We start from the raw sequence: 15,649 nt of genomic DNA, 5'->3' as shown, positions 1-15,649 counted from the left end.
AAGAACTACTATGTCAGATGTCAGATGTCACAGAAAGCCAGTGTTTATATTGAAACAAAAACAGACTCTCACAAAACTGTCCACACCAAAACACATACACCCACATCCATTGCACACAGAGTATTATTGTTCCGGCTCTTTTGACTTCATTCTCTCAGGGGCAAAGCGAGTACTCAAGTAACTCTGCTGTATGTTTCTGTCAAAACCCCTCTATTTTCAGCTAACTATTCATCTCTTTCTCATTACTGACCTCTTTTTCTGTCATGCTGGGTCAAATGGGGATGAGCCTACTTAGGTTTGGCAAAGCTAAACGGGTGTTTGCTGGCTTGACCAGCAGGGGAGCTGTGCGTCACTCACTCCGATTTAAAACCTAGTAATTTCCCTCCTATCTTGTTCTGAACACCACTCACTATCCCACGGATTTAAAAAAAAAACAAAAACAAAACAAAAAAACACGGTAATAATAAAAGATGATTCAAAAAAATGACCGTGGTAGAGCATCATAAAATTCTGACCCCCTTACTCATTTACAATTTTCTCTCAGGAAGACACACAGGCATGCAAGATTATACATGCACAGCCACACAGCCTCACACACGCACGCACAAAAATTCATGTCAGTGGAGCCTTCTTAAAAAAAAAAAAAAAAAATCCCATACTGTATCAAGACTCTGTATGCACTGACCCCAAATCTGTAGCCTGCAGCCACTTTTTCTGTTGCATACAAGCAAGCAACTCTCTCTCCCTGTCACACACACACACACTTCCAACACATACTAAGGCATCAGATTCACACAATTCACTCAGTTAAATGGTGAAAATTTTCTGGCAGTGATCTTTAGCAAGAAAGGCTGTGGCAGGCGTGCACGTGTACCAGTGTATACATGAATGCAATACGCACACAGGAACACACACACACACACACACACATGCACACACACACACACACACACACACACACACACACACACACACACACACACATACGTCTTGGCTGTGGGCTTTAATCTGGAACCATGATAAGCATGCAGCAGATGGTGCCCACAGAGAGAGAGAGTGAGGGAGGCCAGGCACATTAAAAGCTTCCCTGCAGACACATCTACCCTTCTGGGCTCTGGGCTCGTTTGGCCTAGCCTGGTACAGTGCAGCCCTGGCTAGCCTCTTTGGTCCCCACGTGCCAATGGCCCCAGTCCTAGACTGCTCAGGTCGATGGCTTGCAAACTGCAGGCGAACTGCTAAAGCTGTCCAAACCAGTCAGCCGTGACCTGCTGTGTCCAGTAAAGCCTTGCTGTGTGTTGCTGTTTCTAGCCTCCGCCCTCTTTTTTTTTTTTTTTACAACAGCACAGCCCATCTCATGTTGTGGCCAAATTTACTAAGCTTTGACTCATCTTTCCAACCCTGAACTGTCTCTCCTCTACCTTTAACGCCTCCTCCAATCTTTCCTCTCTTTTGTTATCATTCACCCCTTCCTTCCTCTCCACTCCTTGTGGTTTAGCCTCAGGTGTGTTTACTTTAGACATACAATGGCGTTGTACCTTTGCAGCTGCTGCAGCCGCTGGTCTGCTGGCAGAAAGTTGTGTTTGAGGTTGAGATGGGTGAGGTCGTGGCTGTAGTAGAGGTTGGGAGGAAGTTGCTCCAAACTGCAGCAGGACAGGTCTACTGAGTTGATCCTCTGGGACACCATCTAGACGGGGGAGGGGAGGGAAGCAAGAAGAGTGGAGAACAAGACAAACGTGGAGTTAAACAGGATTATCTCTACTACACAAGACTTTACTGGTTTACCATGTGTGTGTGTGTGTGTGTGGCTTGCTGCTAAGGGGTCAGATGTCATTCAACAGCCAATCTTCTTAGGATTACAGAGTCAGGAGAAGCAAGGGAAAGTCCGACAGGTTTGTTCACGCCACTGACCTAACGTCACACATTACAGTGCATCATCGTGTAATCTAGGTGCATGGATCAGTTAAGATCAGGGCTTGTTTCTTAGACAAATATACAGAAACACAGAAGCTGTCGTCTAAAATGAAATGACAGCATAAACGTCCACCTCGTCTTGAGGGAGAGGAGCAACAGTCAGTGTGCTCGAGCCTTGCGGAGCGGAGTTAGCTAGAGGCTCAGCAGTCGTCACTGGGGCACGTGCTGCTTCTATCCGGGCTTCTATTCTGAGTGGCCCTCTGGGTGCTGGTGACATGCATGTCCCTGTTAATATTTAGAAAAGAGGTTTTCTGGCTATGGCCTACTTGAGTTCAAATGAGAGAAAAGAGAGAGAGAGCCGTGAGTGGTGTTTATGTGTATGAGCGCACCAGAAGACACTCGGGTTATACACTAAACCATGGACAGCAGTAAAATATGTGCAGTTTTCAGTCCACTCAGCTCATACAGGCAGTGGGCTCGTGGAGGGTGTAGTGCAATATTTTCACAAGTCAACTTGCAGTCATGCATGTTCTGATATACTGTAAAACGCAGCTGACCCGTAAGTAGCGCTGGGGAACATATGCTTATGTTCTACTTTTGTTTCTCTAACCCTCATGCACACACGGTACCTTGGCAGCGTGTCTGTGCCAGCGCAGGTGCTCCGTGAAGCTGTCAAAGCTGACGTAGTAGGTTTGACTCTGAGGCCCTGCAGAGCTGAAGGCCAAGCAGTGATTGTGCTTCTTCACCTCCTCCACCTGCAGAACGACACACAAAATAGAGTGACATTAAGAATCTGAAATACTGACATCTCTGACCCAAATCTGAATATGAACGTTTAACAGAGCCACAAAATAAAAGGGAACAGAGAAGAGAAGCTGACACATGGATGGCTTAGTATATTTGTTGTTCTTATTTGAAACTGCCTCTGTCAAAGGATATAAGATGCTTAATGGCTGCAGGGTAGACACATCCAGTCAACCCGAAGCACACTTATGAAAATATATAAGGGATGCATAATCATATAACGAACACATGTGCATGACATGAGCGAGAAGAAATGCATGTGAAACTGCATTTTAGACACGCAGAGTCACACACACTCGAGCACATGGACTGTGAATGAATGGCTGACTAGTTACGGTGTTTTAATAGAATATTTGCACGAACACGCATAAACTCACCACACACAGGCACATGCAGAAGCACAGTGTGCATGAATGGTTGACTAGAGGTCATGTGTTGTGTATGTGAAATGTTTAAAAACTGGGTGTGGTAGGATCTGGAGTGTCCATTGTGCAAAGCAGATGGACCATAAGGGCTTTTCAGGAGAGAGTGCTTAGAGCTTATTTAGTGGCCTTGCAGATACACAGATCCATAAAGCAATAAATGGATAAAGGTCATTTTTTAGGGAGGTAGTTTTAAAAAGTTCAGGGAGAAATGCGGGTACATTACACTAATCATTATAGTATGTCTTGACTCTGGACTAGAAATGGACAAAAAAACATCCCTGCAGAATGCTGTAAACATTTTCACTCGTAAAAACCCAGATTGCGCCATTTTTGTTTGACCTTGAGCTGAAATGAACAAATGAACAACAGCAACCATTACTGGATGTCACAAGAAAGGACAAACTTTGCTGCGCAGGAAGATATTTGCAGAGGATAATAAGAGCGACTTTATCAGGTCACTCCCTGGTGGAATGACATTATGGGTTTATGATCCAAAGCATAAATTACATAACATCATCATAAAAGGCCAGAATGAGAAACAAATTAAAAAAAGATCATGTGATTGACTTTTGTGGCATGACTTAGACATACTTTTCCTCCAATGAGTGGCAGAATGTGCATCTTCCCCGTCTGGCTCTCCTTGACAGAGGAGACGATCAGGCAGGTGCCGCACAGGATGACCTGCCGTCTGGTCCAGCGGTTGACTGGTAGCTGGAGCTTCCCTTTCCGAACATTATATGTACCTGACAGCTGGACCCGCTCTGAGCTCTCGATGCTTTGAGGCTTCCCTGGAAGAAAAAATAAGAGATATTGTGTCGTTAGCATTGAGATGTGACACAGGTCTGATTATATACTGTTTAAGGAAACAAATAAGCACACCACCAGTAAATAAAATCAATCTTATAAGAGTGTCAGGACAGTAATTTTCAAAAGAGGTACACAATGCCACTTAAAAACATATAAAGCTTATAACATATACGACTAAGAGTCTACAGCCACTCTAGCAGTCCTGTAAGGCACTTCCTAGCATGCAATGACAATGCTAACATGCTGATGTTTAGCAGGTAAAATGTTTACCATGTTAACAATCTTAGTTTAACATTTGCTGTTAGTACTAAACACAAAGTACAGCCGAGGCTGACAGGAATGTCATTATGTTTGCAGGTATTTGGACATAAACCAAAGTATTGGACACAATTTTGAGCTTATCCAACAGGAGTAGAGACATTTCACTAAAAAAAACCCCAAAAATGTCAAGCTTCTGAGGGTGCTTAAGGAACAGTCAAGGAATCACGGAAGTCTTTTGGATTCACTGTCCAGGAACCATGTTTGTAGAAAATTTTGTGCCAATCGATCCTGTAGATGTTGGGATATTTCACAGGATAAGTGAAAAATTTGACCTGCTAGTGGCACTAGAGGAACAGTCAAGGGTTCACCAAAGTCTTTAAGATTCATCCTCTGGGGGCCATGAACAACATTTCTGGCAACTCGTCCAATAGCTGTTCAGATATTTCAGTCTGGACCACATTAGTGGGCAGATCAACCGGCAATGCCATCCCTAGAGCCATGGCTGCATGGCTAAATAAATGATCTGACTGTGTGGCTGGCTGCTTAATATACCACAAATTGAGAAATATAGCCATAATGTTTAGCACAAGAGCTCTCAACACAATCCCATCACAATGCTGGGTTAGCATAAGATCTAAATACATTCAGCACAACTGTCTGCCACGGATGTCCTACTTTGCACATAGAATTGAATAGTCTGGATTTGCATTCAGTGCAGCTCTACATTAATAGAGTCTCAAATTCAATACCAGGTGCACCTCTTCTAAATTATGCTCTTACAATTTCTGAGCTGTCTTTATTCAGTTTTACCCATCTGTCTGCCTCTCCTCCATGCCCTGTTCCCTTGCTTCACCGAGAGCCTGCCAAACCTGACAGTCAGGGTGCTTATCAGGCGTTCTGTCAGCCAGGCTGTCTTATCATTCTGTCTAAACATCCACCTGCTTTCTGTCTACCTCCACCTCCGCAAACCCCCTCCCCCCTTAGGCTGGCATGCGCTGTCCTTCCCCCCCCTGTTGTTTCTCTTCTATCTGTCTATGTGCCTGGCTTTCAGTTTCTCTATTTTATCTATAGTTTTATGTTTTGTGCTCGCAGCATGTTTAACCTCACTGTTTTCCCATTCGGCCAAGAGATTCATGGCTTGATTTATGAAGTTTTCTTTTCCAAGCGACAGATGGACTTAGAAAATGTCTCACCCGTGGCCTGCTGTAAACTGGCTGCGTCCCTTTTGCGCTGGCTCTTTCACACATACTCCAAACACACAGAGTGAAACAGAGGGGAAGAGGGTGGAGGTGAGTTAAAGAGAGGAAGAAAGAGTCAGTAGGGTAAGCAAGTGTGAACTTGCACACGCTCTTATGGCTTTAAATAATTCAGCGCTTTCACAAGCCGACCGTAAGAGTAATGTAACTTGTGTGCTCTGATCCAACACACTCAGCAGAGTTTAATATCATTCTGACGAGGAGTCTGCTTATACGAGCTGAAGTGAGGTCAGGACCTTGAGGTCATGACAATGCATATATAATGATTTTCGCTAACATGTACACAGCTGAATTCACCTTGTTCAAGAGGTGGAGTTTCATACAAACTTTGGCAATCGTGATTTCTTTTCATCAGCACAGCAACTGAGCCCTGACCTTTCATCTGTGTTAAAAGCTAATCTTGTGTTCACAACAGAATCAATAGCCCAGTTTGCAAAAGGATATTTGCTTTGACTAAATGCTGAGTGTGTAGCATATCACACAATTGTTAAATGTTGACCAGAAGTCATGTTTGACTACGAGGGTGAGCTGTCTTGCTATGCTTAAACAGCAGAGATGATCACACATAACTAGATGGCACAGGCCTCTGCCAACACTGAGCTGTGCAACGTGCAGAGATGCAGCCTCCACAGCAGTTTATCTTTTCAGTGTTTTTCTAATTTTATTTTCTGAGGAATAGTGTGGGAATGCAATACTGTTTAGCAGCTGATTATTAAGTCACACGACAGACATTCCCTAAAAGCGTAAAATAATACTGCGATATACTATTAACATGTCCTCCAAATGGAACAGAAAACTCCAGAAGACACATTTGATATTATGTGAAATAACAAGATTTGTGTCTCTTTATAAATTGGACTATCACAAGTTGTTGGATTGTGGTTGTGGTTAAAAAGATATGTGTCCTACTCCTTTATGTGAAGGACTATTTATGAACCTCACTGGAAGCAATGCCAATGCCTTAAATATGATCCTACAATAGCAAATGCAGTTCACACTGTGCCGAAATATAATATACTGTATGTGACAATTGAAATGGCATAAAAGCACACTGCTTTTTCATTTTTTTCTGTGTGCTCTTGCAGTCTGCTTTGACTTAACAGCAGTGATCAGAAGCTGGCAAACACAATCTAGACGTAAATATGGATAATTATGCTTCAATTAGCTATCAGAATATAAAAAAAACATGTATTGCCAAATCCCATTTACAATAGCATTATATTATTAGCAAATTCATCTTAGTGAAAATCTAGCTAGATTTGTACTTTTTACAGCCTTATTAAAATCATCACAGACATCTTGTGATTACATGAGGCACAGATCTTTGCTGTCTCAATCCTATAATCTGGGTCATGTGCTTCACAAAAAGTTTCAGTGTACAAACTTTACAGTTTAATTTTTACCAATTCCCTAAAGGAAGATACTAAATGAAAATTGTAACACCTCCCAGTCATAAAGCACAACTGAAATTAAATTGCTTTTTTTATATATATATTAAGTGAATCTGATCGATTGTCAAATTTTCGGGCACTTTTTTTTTCAGGATTAAAAATCAGAAGTAGGTGAACGTCACTGGATGTTTTGTTTCTTACTTACACTGTATCCAAATCCTCCAAACTGTTCTTTCTCTGTCCTGCTTCTCCTCCTCTCCACTGCTGATCTGCACACCTATTTAATTGCACTTCTGGAACAAGTGGAGTGTGCAGGGAGCCAATGAAACTGCAGGTTTTATCTCTCTTTTAAGGGTCATCATTACCTTCCACTTCACAGGAAATGCCATTAAATGATGGTTTATATCATTTGTTTTATTGTGAGTATGTGTACACAGTGGTATAGGTGCTGGCTGGGCACAAAAATACCAAATATTGTGTGGTAGACGCATTGAGAGTGAAGGGAAGCCTTAAAGAAATGCTTGTTTTTTCACAGCATTGCATTTTTTTCATAGTTTTGATCATTGTTCCTATTGATTATAATCACATTTCGCACGTCGCACGTTTATCACTGACGTAAGGTTGCTGCCTAGACAAGGTTTAACAACAGAGTGCACAAGGTTCACAATAACAGTTGAACCACATTCAACCACTGCACGTGAAAATGTCCAAGACATTTTGCTAAACCACTTCCTGGTTTGACCTCGACACAGTGCACTTAGTTGTGCACACAAATGGATTTACCATAAAACAAACAAAATATAACAGGTGTCCACTTTCGTTTTCCCTTCCAAGGAAGTGGTTGGTAGTTAGACTGAAGTGGTGGTGGAGAAGGAAAAGATAAGGATAAGGAAATTAGCTGAAGATATGATTTAAAAATGGAATAGTCCCCAGCATGTGTTTAAATAACCAAAAACAGAACCTAAATAATATCAATACAGTGATATTATTAAAGTTTCTTTTGAAAAATAAGGCTTACGCTGAATGTTTTCTTGGTTGCTGCTAAATTTAGCTATAAACCTAAATAAAAAATGGGGAAAAAAAGTCTAATAGATATACCTTCGGTTCTTATTCAGCATCTAATCTATCAGTCCACCAGATTTCAACCACACCCATGTGACATCTTGCTAACAGACAGGCAAACAGAGCGTGGTGGCTAAACAGACTGGTTACCTCCTTCCAACTTCCTCTGCAGTCTGGCAGAGGTAACGAGCAGGAGCATATTTTCATGATTGAGCTTAGGAAGGGGGTATGTGTTGCATTAGACAAATTATTCACAAGCTTTTAGCCTCAATATGTCACATGGGCATATTTCTACTATTTTTAGGCCTTTTGTTGGAACACGCTCTCTCCCACACAAGCATATGCACAAACACACGCACCCTACTCCTCCTCCTACTCTTCCCCTTGCTGACATACACACACACATGCACACACACACACACACTCACACACACACAGTGACAGTGATTAACCATCTCCATATGTGCATCCATTGTCCCCACCTGAATGTTGATGGACCACAAACAGCAAGTGATTTTTTTTTTCCGCAGGGAGAACAATGCAGACAGCCTGAGTGGGCTGCTTTTGTGATAAGAGAAGTTTGAAAGCTGCTCCTGTACGGATGCTGCCGTTTACAACTATCTCACATGGATGTGGGATGACTGGATGGAAGCAAACGTTTCAGTCTGGCCATGGGAATGCACAGTGGAGGAAGCGGGGAGATGGGTGGGACACCCACTTGAGCATCCTGTTTACAGGGGTGGGCCAGGGAAAAGCAGGATCTCTTGGTTACCCCAAAGTGAGGGAAGGAAGTCTCTGCACAGCTGTCTGAGCTGCTATATTCCAAATGTATGAACCACAGACCTCCTACACTTGCAATATTTTGAGCAGCAATGATGTTAGTCATGAGGTGGTCATCCTGTAATCTATGGGCGATGCATAAGATGTGCATGTAAAAATAATAGAAAGGCCTTGCAGGGTGGGTGTGTTCATGTGCTGAAGTCATAGTCTATTCCTAGACCTACTGTACACAGGAGCAGGAGTACTACAGAGTGTGTGTGTGTGTGTGTGTGTGTGTGTGTGTGTGTGTTGGTTATTGGAGATGGCTTCCTTCCTTTTCCCCCAGGTTCAGGAAGAGAGTGTTTCCCCTCTACACTAGGCTCCAATACTACTGAAAATACACACACACACACACACACACACACACACACACACACACACACACACACACACACACACACACACATATACAGGGCCAATGAACAAGCTCCTCAGTTTTTTGATCTCACTTTCAAAGGTGAAAACTATTCACGCAGAGATTTAAAGCCACAATCTGTGCTCCAAATGTAAACAAAAGGGGATCCACGCTACAAAAATTGGAGCCGGCTCTCATTCTCAAACTGATTGACAGGTGAAGACAAAACCAACAACTAAATCAAATATATGAATGTTTTATAATACAGTAAAAGATTTATTTACATCAGTAATGTTTGTAAACATCATAGTGAAACATGATTGGTTGAAAGACATACTTCATACTTTATTTCTTTAGGATACTTGGTATCGGTACTGTTTTCCAGGCAGTCGTGGTTTCATATAATGTATTGAAAACAAATATTACAACATGAAAACAATATGAAGTTTCAAACATGGGAGATTTCAGTTCCCATTTGTAGTTTTGAGTAGTTTGCTCACGCATAGACATGTCTAACTGATCCCACATAATGGCACTATAATACTGAAGGCTGCTCTTGAATCCAGCATTTTTGGCTTCAAGAATTTGCAAGAATTTGCAAGAATTTGCAATTTGCCTTGTGCAACGAATAACTAATGGATACCACTGTAATAGTTCTGTCAATGTGATTCGAAGACTGCTGTCAATCCACTTACTTTAATGCTGTCCACTATGTCGCAATACCAGCCATCTGCAGAAGAGTGTAAACCATATGTGGTCTTCCAGAATCTCATGTATACCTCAAAATGATATGGTTGATAAATTACAGATCATGCCTTTAAACAAACTGCATACTAACCACAGACCAAGCATAATCCTTCTTTCCCACTGATTTAAATTAAGATAATTGGCATTAACAAGGTAGAAAACTTTCAAAATGATAGAATTATACAGACTAGAAACTCTTTTGGTGTACTACTGTGACAATATATCTCACATGGTAGCACATCCCTGTAGGAGTGGGGGAACTAGCTCTATGCATTTTCCGTTTAATTCAAGACTTTAAGCCTGTGAAATGTGCATTAGCGTTTTCAGAAGGAGCATGCAGACGTGTAACAGCTGCTACAGTCTGCAGCTTCAACAAGACATCTCTGAATACTGATACAGTGTGTTTATACAGTGTATTTGGTGTATTTTTTACAAAGACAATCATATGGACATAACTAAATGTGTGATTTTCAGTATGAAAAGAAGAATCAGAATTTTAGCAGATATTTCTGCTACCAGTCTACAACACTGCCTCCCAGATGCCCCGCTGCCCCTGTTATCTGTCATCGTTAGTGATCGGTACCCAAGGCCGACCTCCCTCCATCCATCTCCCCGTTTAACAGATTCAACCTTTTTTTTTTCTTTCCCGGAGCTTCTCAGTAATAACAAGGACACATCCCTGGTTAATCATCCTGCCCTGCTAAATGCAACCTGACATCAGCACACCTCCACTACAGGACTGGGCATGCCGTACCGTAGGGCATCGATGACCCACATAAGTCACAGCAGAGCACGAGCATGCGTAGATGCACGCTTGCTTATTCTATAGGCGATGACAGATGTGATGTACCGGACGGCAAGACTCTAGGACTTATAAATACTTCTAAGCCTGTATCGAGTTCCTATATCTCTGGCATCAGCTTTTTTTCTACTTCTTTTGAAATATATTTATTCAACTGAAGCATCTCATTAAAGCCATTAAAACGACAGAAGCCTCTACAAAGAGCTGACAGAAGACGCTAATGAACTATCAGACTAATCATCAGATAATCTGTACTGTGTTGGAGATATTAAGTCATGAAGAGCAAACTGAAGTTAAGGGGAGTCAGTGGAGAAGCGACATAGAAATAGATGTAAGACAGAGTGAGGCCAGCTGTTAGTCTGCGACACAAATAGCTGCACTGTCCTTCTGTTAGAAAAGACACACGCATACACACACACACACACAATGTAAAAATGCATGTACCTAAGGGTGTGAGTTTGCACGCAAGGGAGGGATGCGCCACCCACATCTGATCAGCTATGCCTCTTTGCCTGTTTGTTTCTCCATCTCTGATCCCTCTCTCTCTCTCATTCTCGGTGGATGACTTGAGGTGATTACTCAGATCCAAAGTGACAGGCCGTGTTAAGCCAACTGTCTGCTCAGACAGTGGTTGTCGAGCCTTGCTGGAAGGTGGCTAAGGCCATCGCGGGTGACAGGCTGCCCGCTGCACTCACCTAAGTGCTCCACATTTTTTCCCTCACGTCACACTTCTCTGCACCTCACAAGACGACGCACATGTTGAGCTGTGAATGTGCGGCGGTGAAAAACACAGTGTGAAGTAGAGATTTCCGGGAAGGTCTCACGGCTGTTGAAATACCACAGTTTCACGGTTTGTGAAATGAATTACCTTTAATTAGTAGCTTCTTAATCCTACAAACGTCCCCTTTAAAAGTTCCCACATGTTCCCTCACAAACGTGTCCACAGAGAGAGGTTAGAAGGTGCTGAGACTGACGAGGTGTTGATGTGTGAAATGTGTCAAGCTGTCCTTTGTGTGAAAGTGATAAGAAGATGAGGTACGTGTTTGCATGGGAAATAAGTGAGATGATCGTGCATTATCGCTTATCATGTGACATGGCAGATGCGCATGTGCTCACATGCGTGTCAGGTGTTGTCACTTTGAACCATGTTCCGCATAAATATACTGGGCTGCCATATTATCTTCACTTTTTAAAAAGCCCATGAGCATTCTACACAGATACGTTTTAATATTTTGACTGCCAGGAAAAGGAAGAGTCAAACAAAATATTCAGCAGTCAAAATGTCAAAAAAAGGGCTAGCTGGAGAGTACTTGGATAGTTTTATTTGGTGTCACATAGTTTTTAGCTGGCATGGCTCTAGGGTTGGCAATCCTTATCCCAATCAAAATCTTAATTTGTCAAACACTTTGGTTTATGACCAAATAGCAGCAAAACAAATAACATCAGGCCATTAGCAACTGTTAGCATGCTAACCAGCTAAAGTAACACGGTGAACATGGTAAACATAATAACTGCTAAACTACAGCATGTTAGCATTTAGTATGTAGAGTTTTGTTAAAGTGGTACTTATTGTTTTAGTTTTTGTTCAAAGGTGCTATTGTAGGGCTGCAAGTAACTATTATTTTCATTATAGATTATCTGCCAATAATTTTCTCAATTAATCGATTCATCATTTTGTCTATGAAATGTTAGAAAATAATGAAAAATGACCATTTCCAGACTCAAAGGCCATGTCTTCACATGTCTTGTTTTGTCCAAGCAATGGTCCATAACCCAAAGATATTCAATTTACGATCACATAAGACAAAGAAAAGCATTAAATCATAACAAGACAGCAATTTTTTTTTTTGCCATTTTTGCTTTAAAAAATGACTAAAATGATTATTTGATTATCAAAATAGTGGCAGATTCATTTTCTGGATTAAGCAACTAATTATTTCAGCTCTACTATACTGAGAGAGCAGAAATTGGAAAATAAATGTGACTATAATCTAAACCATTAACTCAAAAAATGTCAGTTTGCAAGCAAAAAGCTTTCTTTAAAAAAAAACTAAACAAAACAAAAAAAAATCTTTGGATTATACTCTGACATGTTTCTACATCTTAATTTGCCATTTTGTTTTGTTCAGACAAAATAACCTTGACCTTCTTGTAGTGACTCTGTAAGACTCACTCAAGTATATTGATGCAAAGTCAACTCAAAAGTGCAAACAACTGCAGTCAAGAGTGAAATCATGATAAACAAATGTAGACAGCAGTGTTTAGACAGTGCCACAAGCAGCTGATTAGCCAGCTGAGTATTTATTTAATCATTCATGTTACAGCATGCTTTGCTTCCATTATCTCATTAATTAATAAAACATTTAAACATGATTAAATCGTTATGCACTTTAGATGCCACGTTTCTGAATGTGTATGATTTTCAAAAAGGAGAGTTTTACAGTACATAATTTCAATTTTCTGGAATATACCAAAACAATATCTACAAATAATTCAGGATAAGAGGACAGGCAGTGTGTGTGAGTGAATTTACTTTGTTGTTCTCAATTGTTGCTCTCAGATGGTGATGTAGCATTAAGGAGGGGGGGCCACACAGAGACAAGGGGCTCAGGGAAAATATATTGCCGTGGCCCCGGTGACCCTGAGATGTCCCTCCATCCCTGGAGAGAGGGTGAGCTGGATAATTAATAGTTTGATGGATGCCCTCAAATTCTGATAGCTCATCTCTCTTAAGCATGTCACCAAGAAGGATGCAATCAGATAGAAACACACACACACACACACACACACACACACACATACACACACTAACTGACACTGTACAACAACTTCTCTTCCAGTCCAGTGAAACACATCCTGAATCCAAATGAGGTCACAGCCTGCAATATCTTCCCCATCAAACCATTATTACCCTTTGCCCCTGGGGAGAAGGGAACTAAACAGCCCTCTGCTATTAAAGGCATTGTACAATCAGTTATCAGGTCAATGCATTACCATTCACTGCCTGTAGGGGCAGTGTGGGGATGCATAATGGCAGGGGGATGACCTGAAGGAGGATTTGTAGTGTGCTCTGTAATGCTGAATTATCTTCTCTTTGCTGGAGTTTGACCCACTTGCACACTAAGTTGCTCTTCTGCAAATTATAATATCTAACATGACTTATTGCACAGCTGTAGAAGCTCAATCTTCTTCTCATCTTTACATATAAGGTCATGTGTACCTGATTCTAATCTCTGTTTAAGAGCAGAAGCAGAAACAGATCCATACTATCTCTCATACGCCTAACAGCTACAATGAGGCACAGTGAAAAAAAAAGCCATAAGAGGTTTATAAATCAAATTGTGCAGATATGAATCTTTAAATAAATGACTTTTGTGCCCTAAAGAGAAAGCAATAGCAGCATTTATATCAGCTGCACTGTCCTTCACACCACCCACTGCACTGTGAACATGCTTCATCATGTAATTCAATCAATATCCACGAAAAATAGAACCAGATGCAGTGAACAGAGAGGAGAACGGCGTTATGGATGCTCTGAATCGCAGGTGTTGTGTTGGCATCGGTGTGTGAAAAAGAAGATTCTCCCCAGTGATTCCCTCTGTCAGTAGAAAGGCTGGATGCTGACGTACATAGATGTGTGCTCCCCCTCTCCTCTCCCCCTTCTTCCCAGTTCGACTCCTGCTGCTGTTATGTAATGCGTGTGTGTTACGAAACCTTACATTGGAAAACACGAGCCCGCTGATCAGCGAGCTCAGAGAGCAAGCACACACATAAGAGCTCTGGGGATTGTTTTCACTCTCTTGTTTGTGCGTGAGCAAATGCAAATGTTACCAGAGTGGACGAAGGTGCCTGCATGTTTGCTCATGCAATACAATACAATATGTGAGTGTGAGCTACAAATTAATTGAATGCATGGGTGTAAATCGGAGTGTTACTGTGAGGCTGTGAAAGTACGCAGAGCTCCTAAATGAATTATTTAATATGTTTGCGGGTGAGAGTGTGTGTGTGTAAAATAAATAAGTAAAAGTATAGAAAAGAATAATGAGGGTCCATGTACTGCGTGCTTATACTGTACAAGAGTGAATACTAAGAGCTATGCTGCTGTAGGGAGAACTATAGCAAGAGAGAGGGGGATGGAAATAAAGAGCTATCTGTAGGATGGAAGGGTAGGAAAAACAAAGTGAGGTCGAGCTGAGATGGTTAAGATAGAGTGGGGAAAATACTGTATAGAAACATAAATACATGGATAAACAGATAGACAAGGAGTTGGCCACAGGCATATCCTGTCACCCGAGGCAGGAAGGACTCATGAGAGGAAAACGCTGTAAGGCTAGGTGAGCTAATCACGGTCCTCACATTGAAACTACCACAAAACAGACATTCAACCAGACACTGCACACTCTGCAGCTGACAAAATTTGACATTGTATAATTGCATAAAATCATGTATGCATGGTTCTAATTACAGTTCATTACAATTGGGGTCTTATTTTTGTATAATTTCTATTACGATAGAAAACATACTCATAAACGTATAATTGCTAAGATGTACGAACAGCAACATCACTACAACAAAGTCTGACAGGTTGTAAACAAGTTTAAAGTTTAGCAAGATTATCCAGACCTCTCTATATAGTTGATCACTATTGATTGATCATGAGGTGATTGTCCTTGGTGATCTCTATTTAGACTGGCTTACCTCAGCATCTAATAATTTTAAGGAATTTTTTTACAATCTTAATTGTACAAATCTTATTTCACATCCCACTTGCCCCAGCCTGAAGGATTCCTCCAAGTCAAGCATAATTGACTTCCTGCCTGTGGTGTTTTTGACCTTGTTGTTAGTGACCATTGCCCGATTGTTTGCATTAAAAATGTGAAACAGAGGAAAACTAATTCACATGGTGGTTCGAAAAAACTTAAAACATTTTAATGACCAGGCCTTTCTGCGTGACCTTTACTCCAGTCCAATCGTTGACACTCTCGAAACCCCTGATCCTGAACTAGCTT

The 15,649-nt window shown here is 41.3% G+C and overlaps 1 protein-coding gene across 1 annotated transcript in view; it reads right to left on the bottom strand.

Annotated features, from left to right (window-relative positions):
* The window catches only part of phlpp1 (PH domain and leucine rich repeat protein phosphatase 1), a 47,487-nt gene that overhangs the window by 13,483 nt on the left and 18,355 nt on the right, over positions 1-15,649 (bottom strand). Inside the window, exons 2-4 of the mRNA XM_042429757.1 lie at positions 3,732-3,928; positions 2,541-2,666; positions 1,536-1,684 (exon numbers count right to left, since the gene is read on the bottom strand). Of these exons, the coding sequence (XP_042285691.1) occupies positions 1,536-1,684; positions 2,541-2,666; positions 3,732-3,928 (472 nt within the window). The remainder of the gene's footprint in view (positions 1-1,535; positions 1,685-2,540; positions 2,667-3,731; positions 3,929-15,649) is intronic.

Source organism: Thunnus maccoyii, chromosome 12 (assembly GCF_910596095.1).
Source record: "Thunnus maccoyii chromosome 12, fThuMac1.1, whole genome shotgun sequence".
NCBI classification, from domain to species: Eukaryota; Metazoa; Chordata; class Actinopteri; order Scombriformes; family Scombridae; genus Thunnus; species Thunnus maccoyii.
The sequence above is the reverse complement of the archived record's forward strand: the minus strand, read 5'-3'. Positions and strand labels throughout refer to the sequence as shown.